This window comes from Suricata suricatta, chromosome 1 (genome assembly GCF_006229205.1).
Source record: "Suricata suricatta isolate VVHF042 chromosome 1, meerkat_22Aug2017_6uvM2_HiC, whole genome shotgun sequence".
Classification (NCBI taxonomy): Eukaryota; Metazoa; Chordata; class Mammalia; order Carnivora; family Herpestidae; genus Suricata; species Suricata suricatta.
The window spans coordinates 79,433,816-79,451,346 of NC_043700.1; the positions used below are offsets into that span (position 1 = coordinate 79,433,816).

At 36.4% G+C, this 17,531-nt stretch overlaps 1 protein-coding gene across 2 annotated transcripts in view; it reads left to right on the forward strand.

The window, feature by feature from the left end:
- INPP4B (inositol polyphosphate-4-phosphatase type II B) overlaps positions 1–17,531 on the forward strand; it is a 411,625-nt gene that overhangs the window by 299,834 nt on the left and 94,260 nt on the right. For both annotated transcript variants that reach the window (XM_029940652.1, XM_029940655.1), the window contains one exon: positions 6,601–6,760. In XM_029940652.1, coding sequence (XP_029796512.1) covers positions 6,601–6,760 — 160 coding nt within the window. The remainder of the gene's footprint in view (positions 1–6,600; positions 6,761–17,531) is intronic.

Sequence of the window (17,531 nt, forward strand, 5' to 3'; positions counted from 1 at the left end):
TGATGTTCAGCACTAAGCAAGCTTGTAGCAGATGCCCAGAAAATATATGTTGAGCTAATTAACAGCATGTTTCTAGGCCAGCAGGGAGACTGACCTGGGGAAGTTTCCGTTTTGAAGATTAACAAGAAATAAGACGAATTATGTAGGTCGACACAAGAGCAGCGGTGCCTCCAGGCTGAGAGAAGAATGAATACTTGCTGCAGTACAAAGCCAGCTTCTGATCAGAGGAGTGATGGTATAAGCGTGGTGATCGATGAAGGTGAACGTGCACTCACGTGTAGACCTGGGTGTATGAGAGTGATAGGACGGGTCTGGCCAAGAGCCAGACCAGGAGAACAAGGGGAAGTCAATACTATGGAAACAGGAGCTGACTATCTGAATCTCACTTATATGACTACAGACTGGATTCCAGGGTGAGGCCAGTAGTGTGATCAGGAAACAAAGGTCAGGGAGTTTTACCTGAGTAATTAGGTGAAGCTAAGTAAGAGAATCAATAGGAAGCAAAGGTTGGGTTATCTCACTGAATTCTGATGGATATCTCATGTCTGGCTATTCTTACTGGACATGATGTATATGTTTATATGTGTGTTTGTGCAGGTGTGTGTGTGTACTACCTACTGTGGGCCATACGTATGCCATACAGTATTTTAAATGCAACTCCTTTTTTTACTCAACAGTCTTAAAGTTAGGATTCAGAGAGAAGAGCTCAAGCTATTGAAAGAGTGAAGGTTTGTAGTGTTGAGGAACAAGGCCAGTTGAGTACAAATTACTCTCAGTCGATTCAAGGATAGACTGAAGTTTCTCTTTGAAGATGCTACTGGCCTTATTAATTCACTGGCTGGTTCTAATTGAAGTCTTCAAAAATTGCTAATGACAAGTGGGAAATTATGTGTAGAAATATAGATACAACAAGGCTACTTTGGACCCCATTTAAACTCTTGGTTAGTCTTCACATTCTTGCTGATCAAAAATAGGCCCTAGAAAAACTCGTCAGCTGCTAAGCATTGCTGAGTTTTAAAATATATTTTTTAAAGTTTATTTATTTTTGAGACAGAGAGAGAGCATGTATGTGCACATAAATAGGGGAGGGGTAGTGAGAGAGAGAGAAAGAATCCCAGGCAGGCTTCACACTGTTAGTACAAGAGCCTGACATGGGGCTCAAACTCAGAACTGTGAGATCATGACCTAGGCCAAAATCAAGAGTTGGATGCTTAACCAACTGAGCCATCCAGGTGCCCCTTATTTTTACTTTTTTTAAAAATAATAGTTTATTGTCAAATTGGTTTCCATATAATACCCAGTGCTTCTTCCCACAAGTGCCCCACTCCATGACTATCACCCCCTTCCCCCCCTCCCCCTTCAGCCCTTGGTTCCTTTTCAGTATTCAGTACTCTCTCATGGTTTGTGTCCCTCTCTCTCTCCAACTGTCTTTCCCCCTTCCCCTCCCTATGGTCCTCTGTTAGGTTTCTCCTATTAGACCTATAAGTGCAAACATATGGTATCTATCCTTCTCCGCCTGACTTATTTTTTACATTTTTAAGTTAACTGCTGATCTACAGGAATCAGGATTTCTCTGGATAACACCAAGCTCATAAATGTGTGACACGCTGAATAAGCACCATGTACCCTGCCCTCATGGCCCATTTTGCCAGGTGCAAAGTCTCACTAACTACTTACTCTTACTTCCATTCAATTTGTGCACCTATTGCCACTGGGCTTGACTGGCATGTTAGCTTAGGTCCTAAACCAGAAATAAATAAGGACCAAAATCAGCACCTGTCTCAGAATGGATTAAATATTGCTACCAGTTCCACATTGACTTTGTGCCCTCATTGCTGAGAAATAGTTTATAGCCACTGACTTTTAAGAAGTTGAACTAAAGGCTCCATTAAGGTCAAGGACACCAGTTAACTTCCATTTAATACAGGTTAGACTGTAACCCACCAATTTTCCATTACTTACTTCATTCAGCAGGAGACGTAGCAGAATAATGGCTGCTATTTCAGGGGGTGGGGAAGACCCAGCAATCTGTTTTTATGTTTTGTTTTATTTTGTTTTGCCCTTTCTAAGTTTACTCATGTATCTATTTATGTACACTCTATGCCCAACATGCAGCTTGAACTCACAACTCCGAGATCAAGAGCCACATGCTCCTCCATCTGAGCCAGCCAGGTGCCCTAGCAATCTCTTTTTCTGATAGGTTGTTGTTTTGCTTTGGCTTTGGCTTTTGGCTTTAGCTTTGGTTTTGGCTTTGATTTGTTTTGTCTTGAAACCTCCCAAGTGGCTGAAGAGTTAAAGCAGAATCTAGAGTAATATCTGTCTCCTGAAAAGGGGAGGTATGGAGGCACCATGTACTATAGCCACATATTTATGCTTCCATTATTTTCACTGTGTTAATCAGCCTTTCCTCCTCATTGAAGCAGTCTGAAAAATGCTGTGTGATTTTAGTAGGGAAGAAAGTGGAGTAGGCTCCAGCCATACAGCTATCTAAGCAAAATGAAACTCCTACATGGACTGTCCTCATGAAAATTATCAGAATAAGAATGCAGTTTTGCTGATTATTTTCTTTTGTGTGAATGTTTTCACAGAGATATTATGGAAAGTGGGTTTTTGGGGGGGGGAGAAATCAGATATTTAAGGTTTCCCTTCAAGAATATTGCATCCCCATTTTTAGCATCCTAATTTCAAAATAGTGATTTTCCTGAGAATAATTAATAATTATCTCCTAGAAATTGAATTATACTTTCTACCTATAACCCCTTCCTTGTTTTATATCCCAATCACATGAGTGATTTTGAGGCTGACACTGTCCTCTATTCATGTTAGCCACTTATGTCCTTTGACCCAATCTCATTGACCCTTTAGCCAAGTGACTGTTCCATCCTTGAATATATATCCCTCTTTATTTTAAACTTAAGGATGCATGTGACCAGCCTGTTCTTTTCAGCATCATCTCTTAATGATCTGCTGTTGGACTTACTTTCAAGTCTTAGATAACTGACCTCTAGTCTTACTCATGTGAGGTGACACACAGCCTCTGCCTGGTCCTTCCTAACCTCTGCCTATGGTTCTTTCTTTTGACCTTCCTATGTCTAGCTTGTCCCCAGAGTTTCAGTAATCTCACAAAGAATTCCTACTGTGTACTACAATTCTATGGGAAATCATAGGGGAAGAATCAAGTCTTCAAAATCAATAGAATTTCTAATTTACTTATACCATTTTAATGTTGAATGTTACTTAACATCTCTTAACTGATGTATCCTCATCTCTAAAGGCTAAGTCCATAATGTTAATCTAATGTGGTAGTTTTGAAGGTAAACTTGCTAATTTTGTATAGCAGATGAATATCGATAACAGCCTCAATCCGCTTCTGGGCTGGAGTCATCTCTCTTCTCCTCTCTTCTTTGCTCCTTTTCTCTCTCTCTGCCTTTCCTCCAAGCTCTGTGTAACACAGTGAAGACACAGCCTTCAAACAACTCTAGTAGTACTCAGACTAGTACTAGAGACAGCAATGTAAATCAATAAGTTTAATCTACTTTGGAAATGGCATAAAGACATCTTTGTTTGCAGTGACTGGCAAAGCTCAGCATTCTCTCCCTACCTTCTAGGCAGGATTTCCTCTCTAAAAGATAAAGACCCACATGAGTCTACTTAGGGTCTGCTGCTGAGTATGTCTTCAGTAAAAATAACTTGATTATGTATGAATTGTGTATTAGTCTTGCATAAGAAACTGCTCTTTTTCTCACTCCCAATAAACATCCTCCCAGCTTGAGTGTCCTCTAAGTATGTTATGACTTCATTTTTATTCTACTATTTACCACATAACCTTTTGCTATATGGTTGTTGGTCTCCTTGAGTGCACATGCTTCAGTCTGCACCTCATGCCAATAAAGATCTTTCTACTGGCTGTAAATATTACTTTTTTGGTGAATATAATGTATAATCCAAGGTATCTATAAAGGAAGAACAACATATAGTTTTAGTATATAAAATTATCCTTTTATGTATTCTTATACTCAGGCTCTTGGAGATGTAATCAAAAGAAGTTGGTTAACCCCTTATATTACTTCATATAAGAAAGGCGGCATGCAATATTATTTTGATTTTTGATCAAAATATGAAGTTCTCCTCAACATTGGCAACAGGAAGAAAGTTGAAAATTTATCTCATGTGCAAAGCTAATCTGAATAATTAAGAATAATTCTTTCCCTTTTTTCCCCTTAATAACAGAGTCTATTCCCGGTGTTAGCCAGAGAGTTGCTTCATTTTTCAATTTAATAACTTTAAAGATGCAGTCCTTGGCAGTGATTAAGGCATATTCAGAATGGGTTCCATTAAGTTTGTTATTGAGGTCTGGAATGTAAGCTCCTCACCAAATCCCAAATAAGTGATGTCAGGACCACAGCGTGCTTCGGCTTCCCTACATTTCAGCCTGGAAGAGGTGAGCTTCTTTAGATCTCCTGAGCCATAGCTCAGAGATTACACCGTCTCTTTTCTCAGACAACAAGCAGGGACAAAGCAGTTTATAAATGTGATTGGTGTCTTAGTTTCCCTTAGAGGGAAAGTAGTTTTAATTTTTGGTAGGATAAATCTGCCCTTAGGGGAACTTTTTTTATATAAATATTTATGATTAATATCATATTTCACACCCAGGATTACAAAGTGATGAAAAGCAAGCTTGATTCATTTAGGAAAGCCAGCAAGAAAAGGATGTGATTCTTCCAAATTATAATAATTTTCCAGGTACCTTCATAGAAACTATAGTATTTGGCTCCCACTGCACCATGGTGAGGTAGGCAGGGCAAGAATTATTATTCTAAACTGAAGAAAAACCAACTGTGGTTCCCCAGAAATGAGGCAGTTTTCCCAAGGTAGCATGTCACCTACAGGTGGACCTCAAACTTTTTTTAAACTTTGGTCTACTTATCCCCCTCACCTATCGTATGCATACTTGTAAACTTCCATATTTATTTGTTATGTTATTCGACTAACTTAGTCTTTACAAGACAACCATCAAGTAATCTAAACTCAACTGTAGCTCTTTCTTCCTAGATTTATCTTACCCCAAATTAGTTTATCCATTTATATACTAGCAAAATTAACTTGGATAAAAAATATGGCTTGGTGTAAAAATATATAAACTACTAAGTACTGTGATTATATATTCACACCCAGAAGTAATGTTTAACTAAGTACTGGGACTTCTTGTGATCCAATCAAGTTGACATAAAATTAACCATCACAGATGAGGAGTCAGTAACTCCATCTAAATGATGTAGAGAGAGGAGCAAGCAAGGAAGCTAGAGATGAGAGGCTACCATAATGACAACTATATTTACATTTTTTATTAAGAAATAACTTTGGGGGCACCTGGATGGCACAGTCAGTTAAGCTTCCCACTCTTGACATCAACTAAAGTCATAATCTTATGGTTCATGAGTTCAAGCTCTGAATTGAGCTCTGTGCTGATGGTGCAGAGCCTGCTTGGGATTCTTTTTCCCTTTCTCTCCCTGCCCCTCTGCTGCTTATGTGTTCTCTCTCTCTCTCTCTGTCTCTCACTCCCTTTCTTTCTCTCAAATTAAATAAATAAACTTTTAAAAAAAATTTAATGAGAAAAAAAAGAAAAAAAACTTTTATGAATCAAAGAATTCAGTGTCATGAATTGCCCTAAACAAAAATGGATGCTAATTAGAGTTAGTAAGACTGGTGACAAGGAGGCCCTCTAGTGTTAGGGACTGTTTCCTAAGGAATAACTCAGCCATGGTGACTTATGACATGGTTATCGCATGTAAAAGTTCTCAGTCTTAATGTGGTTAGAAGCACCTGAGGAGCTTGTCAAAATTTCAGAGTAGAGTGCCTTCTTCCTAGCAGTTCTGATCGGCTTGGCGGGAGCCAAGGATCTGCATTTTAATTCTCTAGGTCATTCTGGTAGAGGTGATATGAAGACCACACTTTAAGAATTTCTATTACCTAGAGCATTCAAATTCATACAGGCAGAAAGAACAATGATGGTTGCCAGCAGCTGGGGGAGAGGGGTGGGGAATTCACTTTTAAAGGGTATGAAGTTTCAGTTTGGGAAGATGAAAAATTCTAGAGTTGTCTGTAGAATAATGTGAATGTGCTTAATGCCACTGACTGTGCACATGAAACAGTTAGATGGTAAACAATGGTATGCATATTATCACAGTAAAGAGGAAAAACAAGAATTTTGAAAGCAAATAATGGCTATTCTTTAACAATATTGTTGTGTTTTTGCTTTCGTATTAAGTGTTGATAAGGAATATAGGTGTGTTCCATTTAAAATATTATAGCTTGTGCTCAATTATGGCTTAATATTGTATAGTAGTTCATCATTGCATTAGGACAGAGAAAAACAATGAACTAAATAAAAATGAATAGCACTTAAATTTTGCTTTATTAAGGGAAAACAGTTTTCTTGTGTATTCAGTCTGGCCAAATTAATGGGAGTATTAGAATTAATCACTCAGTCTGCATTCTAATGATTGTTCTTCTACGTGCTTCTCTAATATGGATTCGTCAGATTTTGCCTCATCTTGTGTTTTCAATAAAACTGTGTAGTGATGCTCATGCTCTTTTCAGGATAGGGTGTGGGCCAATGTGGGGAAGAGCCTGAACTGCATTATTGCCATGGTGGATAAACTGATTGAGAGAGATGGCGGCGGTGAAAGCGGTGGTGACAGCAGCAAAGATGGAGAAAAGGACCCTTCTCTAGTGGACTCCATCATAACTCATCCAAGGGGTAAGAAGTCCTTTTTTCCCAATCACTGACTGAGTAAACAAAATGAGAACGTCATGATAAAATGAGATAGAAAAAGAAGAGTCAATAGCGCCTTTGATGAAAGTGCTGATAGCATGCTTTTCCACTGCTCTGGCTTAGATGATAGAAGGCTATTTATCAAATTGTATCTCAGTTGTGTTTTCAGAACTGCTTGCAATGCTCATTTTTTTTCTTTTGCTACATAAAAACCTTCTTGAAAGAAGAACAGTGTTTTTTTTAAAGACTCTGACATAGTTTAATCTATTTTGACACATTCCTCCAAATTTTTATTAGGTAGCGAAACAAGCATCTGCTCTTAAAACTCCAAGAAACTTCTAGGGATATCAGGGCACAATATCTCGTAATGGTTCCTGAAAAGAATACAGTATGAAAAAATGCTTTTTGCCTTATTCTGGGGAATATTTTTGTGAATTATCTCAAAAACATGTAAAAAGGTTTGGTTCCGTATAAGAAGAATATGTTGCGTTATTCCTAAGACATATTAATGAGTCTAGGTTTTCATGGATACATGTATACACGATGCTCACACGTGCATACACGTGTAGGTGTTTACGTGTGTGTATAGGTAGACACACAGATACATAGATACTTTCAAAAGTATGACCTATTACAAAGTTTGACTACAAAATATGATAATCAAAATTCTATGTCCCCATACATGGCTTTTATGTCAAAAAATTTTTCTTGTTAGTTTGATTAATTTTGACTAAAGGGCCAGGTTGTCCCAACCCGTTAGATACCTTACGTGTCTGGAGAGAATAAACAGAGTTGCCCTGCTCTCTTCTTCTGAAATTTGCATTTCCTTTTACTTTAAGAAAATGAGTCGTAAGAAAATGTGGATACTTATAAAATTAAATTTATGTTTTCCCAATTTTTCATTACTCACATTTTCATCAGGAGTTTAATTATATGAAACATCAATCTTTCATCACTTGATTAACAGTAGAACCATTTCTAAATCATGTTTGTAAACTGTGGTTTTCTAAAGCTTTTTTTATTGTCGATGGTCCTGATGGTCCTTATCCTCTATAGAAGATTCACACAGGGAAAAGTTTATACCAATGTTCTTTATGTTCACACCTACTTGTTCTAACTATATATGGGGATTTTCTTTTTTAAATAATATCAGTTTTATTAGCTAGTGGATCTAATATCAATTAGATTCATGTCAGTTCCATAACTTTTACATGAATCAAAATGAAAGCCTGTCATAACTTATGTCATAAAGAAGTAGTATGCTTCCATTTTCTTTAATTGAACATGTATTGATTATCAAATGTAAGCCAGACACTGTGCTATGCTCCAGTAAATGAGGTGAAGAAGTATAATCCTTTTTAGTGACTTGTTCTGTCCAGTGATGGGTTTCAAGGTATAATACTTTTTAAATTTTTAAAAAATATTTATATATTTTTGAGAGAGACGGAAAGACAGAGTGATCAGGGGAAGGGTAGAGAGAGACACACACACAGAATCTGAAACAGGCTCCAGGCTCTGAGCTGTCAGCACAGAGCCCAATATGGGGCTGGAACTCACAAACCATGAGATCACGACCCGATCCCAAGTTGAATCCTTAACTGACTGAGCCACCCAGGCACCCCTTAGACATCATCCTTTTTTTAGCAGAAATAATGTGCAGGATACTGAATTCTTCCACATATGTTTTGATGTTCCCTGAAACATCTGACAAGAACAGAGTTCAAAATTATTTGAAACTATATATTTTTATTCCTATCTTGTATTTTATCAGAAGATTGTATCTGTGTGATCAAAATTATATTTTCAAAAGTAAGAATATTTGGCAGATAAATATTTGGTAAGATTAGATGAATCACTTTCATTTGAATGTGAAACATTGTTTGGGTATAGTCTAAAACCAGATAGAAGTTGCCGTCGGTGTAGAACTCACAACTAGATTGGCTTTGTGAATAGTTAGAGTCACATTACAACATAGTGCCCTCTAAATGATTTTATTCTTAACTTATTGTCCATATTATTTTATCCATTCCTTTTCATGTTATAAACATTTTAAGAGATAAGACGCTTTAAATGTGTAAAATAAAATATATACTTTAGTCTGATAATGATTTAATACAGTATTGTCAAATAACTTCAAAGTTAAAGTTTCTGTTAACATTTTACATGTTACACAATTGTATATAGAGTTGACTTAAAATAGTTATGGATGTACTGCATAGTTGGAATGGGATTGATTAGCTCACTCAATTATGTAATAATTTTCCTTTATTATATAACCATATATTAATAAAATACTTCTTATTGTTATTATACTCTTCCTCTTAAGGTAGGAAAAAATATTTTCAGAGTCTACCCTGACTTTTGTCACATAAAGCAATGCAATAGAGAAATTAATGATGATTTTTTGAACTAATATAAAGCAAACAAATAACCTAAAGTCCCGTATTTACCTACACTACCCCCTAAATTATCTCAGATACAGATATTTGAGCTACACATTCACTAATTATATGTACCCTCAATTTACCTATAGTTTTAAATTTTATTAGAAAAAATAATAAATTAGAAAGTTTGCAAAGAAAATTAATAGGATTGTGTATGATTTTTGTTTTCTTATTTCAATCATACATAAACATTTGAAACATATCTTATGTTTACACACACACACACACATTCACACCCAGTAAACAAACTGAGTACGCATTATAAATACAGAGATACTTCTTGATATCCCGCATATTATTATATCATGAATATTTCCTGAGAAACATTTTCTAAAAATGCAGTTATGACTGTAAACAAATTCATCAAAAGAAAAACCACTATTTTAGAAATTTAATCATTATAGCATCACTGCAATTAACACATAAAGCATCTTTGAACATTTAATACTTCAACCACATCTTCACTATTTTCCCCTAAGTTAGATTGCTGGAAGTGGAATTGTTTTATAAGGAAGAGTTATTCCTTCTCTGCCATGTATTCATTTATACACTTACTATTTATATCAGTGTGGACCCAGGAAGACTTATTTCATTATTTATCTTATCATCTAACAATATTATTATAATACTTATTTTGGGCTCAAACTAGTCTGGACTTAGCCATTAGGAGTCCTTTCCCGTTGGTTTCAGTGCCTTCTGACAGGTTCCTCCACACACAGGCTGATTACTCTCTTTTTTTTTTCTTACTAACTCTCTTACTTTTTTATACTCACTCCCCTACCCTCTATTTGTGGTTCACTTATATTTTCCCTGCCCCATGCCTAGGTTCAGCCATTTTCCAAGGAACTCTGGTTTCTTCTATTAGAGAATAGCATGTAGAAACCAACATGTGGGTGGGTAGGAACATAGTGAAAGTTCTTTTTTACCAGTAAGTACTCTCACCAGCAGTAACTACAGCCTTCCTGGATTCCATGCTACTTTGGCTGAAAAACATCATATTGTAATTTGTAATTTATTATAACTTTATTTGTAACTTATTGTGATTTATCTAGTTATTAGTGATGTTTGACATTGTATAACGTAATCCTGCATTTCAAACTATTATTTTATATAATAAAACACATTTCTTCAACAACCCCAATTTTACCCCAGCTCATCGCTGGGGTAGAAAAACCATTTCATTCTTTTCTTTTTATAATTAATGATTGAGTCATCAGAATTTACTGAAATGTACGATGTCATAAATACTGCTAGGTATCATTTATTGTTTTACTTTTGTTTTCTTTCTATATTAAGTTTTGCAAATATTTTTCATCAATTTCTGGAGTTTTTCTTCTGTTCATATGGTTTTGACTACTATGTTTTATATTCAGATATATTTTGAAATCTCATAGGGTAAGTTAACCCTATGACAGATTTTCTCTCTTCATCACCATCCTTTATTTTTTGCATTTTAGCCATAACTTGTGTTTGTTTTACTGGTGTGTATATATGTCATGTTTAAACAGATGGTCCTTGGAATTGTTGCTACCTTTTTCCATTTCTTTGATGTATATAACCTGCAGATATTTCTTTCAAGTTGTGCAGTTTTCTTTTGCAGTGTATTTATTTAATAATGTTTTAAATCTGGAGTTTTGAAGGCTTTTCTTTATTTTAGATCCAGGATTTTACAATATATCTTACTTCATAAATTTCTTTTTAGAGGTAATGAGAAGAGTGTTGAGAGAAGTAAAACATTACTGTTCTGAACACAAATAATGGAATACCTTTCCAAACTTCCATGGCTTATATATATATTCACAGGTTTTCTTAATGAACAAGATTTTTGTGTATTTTCCTACATTTTAATATACTTTGTTTTTTGTTTTTTATTTTTTAATGTTTATTTATTTTTAAGTTAGAGAGAAACAGAGCATGAACAGGGGAGGGGCAGAGAGAGAGGGAGACACAGAATCTGAAGCAGGTCCCAGGCTCTGAGCTGTAAGCACAGAGCCGAGTGCGGGGCTTGAACCCGTGGACGGTGAGATCATGACCTGAACTGAAGTCAGATGCACAACGTACTGAGCCACCTCAGGTGCCCCTAACATACTTTGTTTTAAGTTGATTTATTTGTTTTTGAGAGAGACAGAGACAGCGTGAGTGGAGGAGTGACAGAGAGAGGAGAGAGGAGAGAGGAGAGAGGAGAGAAGAGAGAGGAGAGAGAGAGAGGAGAGAGGGAGAGAGAGAGAGAGAGAGAGAGAGAGAGAGAGAGAGAAAATCCCAAGTAAGCTCTGTGCTTCCAGCGCAGAGCCTACTGTGGAACTGAACTCCTGAAACCATGAGATCATGACCTGAGCCAAAATCAAAAGCTGGATGCTAAACCTACTGAGCCACCCAGGCACCCCAACTTAAACATACTATAAGCATCTGAAAGCATCCACTGTATTCGTGGGACCACATGCCTTTAATTTCATAACAGCTTGAAGACTCACAGATAAAATCAGTGAATCTTAAATTCTTGGATTTTAATGTGCCCTTAAAGATTATGTAATTAAACCTCCTAAATTATATTAAGAAACTTATGTATAGTATCTCTGCCAGTTTTTACCTAACCTGTGGTATACTTCTCCACTGATAGAAAACCATTTTTTATTTTCTAGAATGGCATATTCCAGATGCAGATCTAAATATGTTTCCTTTTATTTTACCCACCGGCCTAGATCTAATTCTGTGCAACAAACAGAACAAATCTACTTTCCTTTTTCCACATTATAGTATAACTTCTCTGAAAGCAACCATCATGTCCTTTTTGAATTGCCACTTCTTGGTCATTTTTCAAATGAATAGTATCAAACCCAGAGTAACACAGGGGGACCACTTTCCTACTTTTAGATGCTATTTTTCTGTTAATGACATCTAAGTTCACATTAGCTCTTTTGATAGCTGCATTTTGCTATTACCTCCATTGATATCCATAAACCTTGCTAAATTTGACGTATCCTTCAGGCTTTCAAGATTCAAGTAGTTTTTAAGCACCACTGTGTGCTAGACGTTATGAAATACCAGGGGCACAAGGAGATTAAGACACGGTCTCTCTCAGTTCTACTGAAGAGATGGATGTGCAAACCCATGGCTGCAGGATCCTACACTTTTGAGTACACTCCAATAAAGACCTATTTCTTTCATCCATCATATCTACTGTCCAACTCAGGTTTATTTTATTCACATTTTACTAACATCTTCTGTTCATTCACATACGTAGTAGATAACAAATGATGGCAAAATAGAAATAAATACAGACCCTTGAGGCACATATTATCACTACTGTTTGGGGATGTATGTTCAGGCAGTGATATATTCTCGCATTCATGTTACTGCACACCTGCCTTTCTCTGTCTTCCACAAGGTTACCATGAATGCCCTGTGAACAGCTAAATGCTCTGTCTCGGAATACTTTTTTCTGATATGCCCAGCTGTAAGTCCTGTCAGAAAGGGGAAGAAGTCTCTGTGATGTGACTTTCCTCAATGAGCCCACGCTGGCTTCACGTCATCACTGCTTCCTCATACAAAGGAAGTAAACATCTCTGCAGATCACAGAATTAGTCTACTTACTACTGGGTAGAGTTTCACGCTCACTGATACACACGTCCTTTCCTGCTTCCTAATTTTCTTTTAGCTTACAAGGTTCATTTCACATGTTCTAGTGGGATCTGAGGATGTGCTTTTTCTCCACGCCTTTTACTTTATTTCTGTCTGGCTCCAGTTAACACAATTGTTTGGTAATGAACAAAATTTTATCAGTCATTTATCACTAATTATCAATGGCTTCCTAATGATTAGTCATCTGAAAAAATGTACCACAACCTCCAAACAGGGACAAAGCTAAGGTTTAGTAAATCCCTTTTTTTTTTTTTTTGGAAACCTCTTTCTTTTTCATATATGTATGCAATAGATACATATATATTTTAAATACTTATTTACTTAGGGACAAATAAATAAATGGGGACAAATCTAAAGTTTTAGCAAACCTCTTTCTTTTTCATATATGAACTATATACATATATATTTAAATACTTATTTATTTTGAGACAGAGGAAGACTGTGTGTAGTGAAAGGGGGAAGGGCAGAAAGAGAGGGAGACAGAGGATCCAAAGCAAGTTCTGAGCTGACAGCAGAGCTTGAACCCATGAACTACGAGATTATGATCTGAGATGAAGTAGGACACTTAACCAGCGAGCCACCCAGTTACCTTTATTTTCTATCTTTTATCTTTGGTTGGCCAGAGTAGTTATCTGTCTAATAAATTTTAAATAATTAAGGATTAGGACAATTAGTTAATTAACACAATTATGCATAAAATAGTTCATGGCATTAAGTTTATGAAAGAGACACACTAAATTTGTGTTAGCTGGAAAATAAGATACTTTCATTTATTCAGTATATATTTGTTGAACATCTACCCTGTGTCATACAGTCATAACCCTTCTCTTACAGTCTCCTAAGTTGTATTTAAAAGAAGTTGCACAGAGGGGCACCTGGGTGGCTCAGTTGGTTAAGCATCTGATTTCATCTTAGGTCATGATCTCACCATTCATGGGTTCGAGTCCCACGTCAGGTTCTATGCTGACAGCTCAGAGTCAGGAACCTGCTTCCGACTCTGTCTCTCTGTCTTGCTCTCTGCCCCTCCCCTGTTCACACTGTCTCTCACTCTCTCAAAAATAAATAAATATTGAAAGATAAATAAATAAAAATAAAATAAGATATACAGAGCTTTTCCAAAGATAGAATATCAAGATAAAGGACTTAGAAGAGGAAGTATTCATTTAAGAGTGATTAGCAGATACATAAATGAGACTTAATAAAATGAGAACAGAAGGGGAAAATACTAATGAAATCCATAATACAAAGATGTGGGTCATAGAGATTGCCTTAACCTGAGGAGTAGGAAGCACTAATGGGTAAATATCACATGCCACTTGGGTATCAAACAAAGATATCAAGAGAGAAAATAATCACATTACTTTGTTAAACCTTTCTTCATTCACATTTATGTGACAAGCATTTGCTAAGTCTCCCTCCTTACAAGCTTATAGGGGAGATTCTATTTTTATACTCATCTTATAGATGAAGGAGTTAAGCAGTACTTCTAAGATCACAAAACTGGTAGGTATCAGAGCAAGGATACAAGTCCAGGCAAAGTGATTCCTGATTGAATTTGTCAAAAGAATCAGCATTCTCAGAATAAGTGTTGGCAAGAAATGCTTAGATCTTAAGAGCAGTTCTGCATATGGACTTACTTTATGTTTGGATATCAGTTATATCTAATACTTGTTTGCTAATTTTTTCCTGATCTTCCAAAGCCCTAAATTCCCAGACCCCCCACTTGCCACTTTATAGCTTTGTCATTTTCATCCACCTCATCTTACCTCATCCTTCATAATTTAGTCACACTGGACTCTTCTGAGACCTCACCTTATAGTTTTCACTGCTAGGCCTTCAAAGATTTGCCTATCTCTACTTTCCACAGACTCAAACTTCACATCCTCTGGGGAACCTTCTCTGGTCATACACGCCAGAGCTGATGTTATGAGTGTGGGACCAGTGCAAAGTGCACAGGGTCCTTCACACAGCAGGGCCATCTACTGTGGGTTTAATGTCCTGTAGTTGCCATCTTGCCTTCTCAAAAATGTATCTTTGTGTTTTAAATAAAGTCCAGTAGGGCAATTGAAGCCATGCCTGGAACTGTGAGATCTAATTCACCTACAGTTCTGTCTCCCATCTTCTCCAACGCCTACCCAGTTCCTCCATCATTCTCCTAACCCAGTGACCTCTTTTTGACCCTGTCCCCACCTACTAAGGGGCCCAGGTGCAGGTGTGAGATAGTCAGGGTCAGGCTGGGTACCTTTGAGACTCTGTACATGTGTCACCGTCCACAAGGGATTATGACATGAAAGAGTAAGTAGTATATCAACCATGACAGGTTGAGAGACATCCCACTGAGAAAGGAAAGACAAAGGTTGTTTACTCCTTTTGAACAGGGGTCTCTCACATTTTAATTTTTTTTATTGAATTCTGCAATTTGTGCAGAATGCCATGTATGCCTCAGGCATAGTACAGGGTAACAGGAATGAGTCAAGTGAATTGGATGGTTGGGCACTGGGACAAACTAGGAAGTATATATCCCTTCAGAAGAGGGGCTACCACTCAGATCCAGCCAACCTGGATTTCCCACAAAGGAATCTGAACCCAAAGCTGCCATATCTTCTGATTTTTCAAGTTAATCTGAATTTTATATGAAACATTCAAATTCTTTAAAAGTCAGTAATTGACTTTTAAGAATTATTAAAATGTGAGGAAGGCCAAATAAAATATCTTTGAGGGCCAAGTACGACTGGGCCATGGGCCACTATTCTGCAGCCTCTGAATCTCTGGTTTAGTGAAAATGCTATTTTAATGTTACCTCCTCTGCTGGACTTGGCTCTGTGAGAAAACATGCCAAGTACTTGTGATTTGCTCTTGAATCTCCAGAACCTAACATAATTTTTGGCAAGTCATGGAGGCCAATATTATGAAATAAAAGCCTAGTCACCTTGATCTATAACTGCTACCTGACAAGAAATGCTTAGGCAGGTAATTTTTAGATTATTAAGTGAGTATCTTCAACATATGTGCATACATATGCATATATAAATGAAAATAATTATATTATCAGAACTTATACTCAACATTAGATAATTATTTTAGTTGTTTTATAATATGAAACATGTCTTTGATTTTGTAAAGTGAAAAGACAGAAGCAAAAAGCATCATTTTCATCAAAGGGCTTAAATTTTAATATTCATGAATTTTATGAACTTATGCACACAAATGATTAGTATTACATTGGGAACAAAGCATCAATGAATCAGGCTTTTAAAAATCATAGGTCAACAGGTAAAAAATCTTCTACAGTACACTTACCAGCTTAAGAAAAAACAGTAAAAAATAATTAAAAGATACCACAGATATTTTTATTATAAAATTAGGATTTTAGTCATAATTGTACATTATAGAATTTTCAAATATTCTGTCAGAAAAACTGTCCCTTAACATGTGTCCCTTAAAAATTACGCAATGCATTATAATGTAGCAAAGCAAGACTTGCCTCAGGCCCAAGATTCTTGGCAAGTCCTCAATTTACTTATTGGCTATAACCTTTGACAGATCATTTACATGCTTTGGACCTTACTTTGTTGGTAAAATAAAGAACATCTGCAAAGTTTTGAAGGTCTCTTCCAGTTCTAATGTTTTATGATAATAAAGGTGCCACATTACTTAGTAATTTTTTTCCTTCAGTCATTCAACATATTTTAACTGAGCACCTACTATGTGCCAGGCACTATTCTAGACACTGAGGATACAACAATAAACAAAACAGGAAAAACATCTGCCCTCCCATACGTTTGTACCAGAGAGACATTAAAACATAAGAAATAAAGGTATTACACAAGATATTAATGGTGGCAAATGATATGGAAAAATATGAACCAAATAAGAAAGTTTGGAATAATTTTGGAGGCTGGAAGGAATTGAAATTTAAGGGGAGTGGTCAATGGCTTTATTGAGAAGTTGATGTTAGAACAAAGACACAAGGAGGAAAAGATATGAACCATGTGGACATCTTGGGGAAGGATATATTGGACACAGAAAACAGCTAGTGCAAAAGACTTGAGACAGTACTGGCCCTGCCAAGATCAGAAAACAGCAAAAATGCCAGTTTGGTTTGAATAGAGAAGGGAGATGGAAAAGAGTAGAAGATGAATTTATCGAGGTAACTTGAAGAAAGGATCATGTAGGGCCTTTGTATTGACTTTGACTTTTACTCTGAGAAAAATAAGAGCAATCAGAGAGTTTTGAGCTGAAGATTAGCCTAATATGACATAGATTTTAACACCTAGGCTATTAGGTTGAGATTAGACTATAGATGGAAATAATAGAATCAGGTGTAGATAAGTTGGAAAGCTAATCTAATTTAGTAGGTGAGACATGATAGTGGGTTGGGCCAAGAAGAAGGTGGCAGTTAGAGGTGATGAAAAGTCTTTGGGCTCTCTACTTATTTTGAAGGTGGCGCTGATAGGCTTTTCTGATGGTTTGGGTGAGAGAATGAAAGAAAAGGAGGAGCTGAGAATGATTCAATATTTTTAGCATAAGCATCTGAAAGGATGGTGAAGACTGGGCAGAACAGGGTTTGTGGTGAATAGGAGTTGGTTTTGGAAATTCCAAGTTTACATGGAAATATCAAGTATGCAATTAGTTATAAGAACTTAAGTTCAAGAGAGAAGTTCATGTTAAAT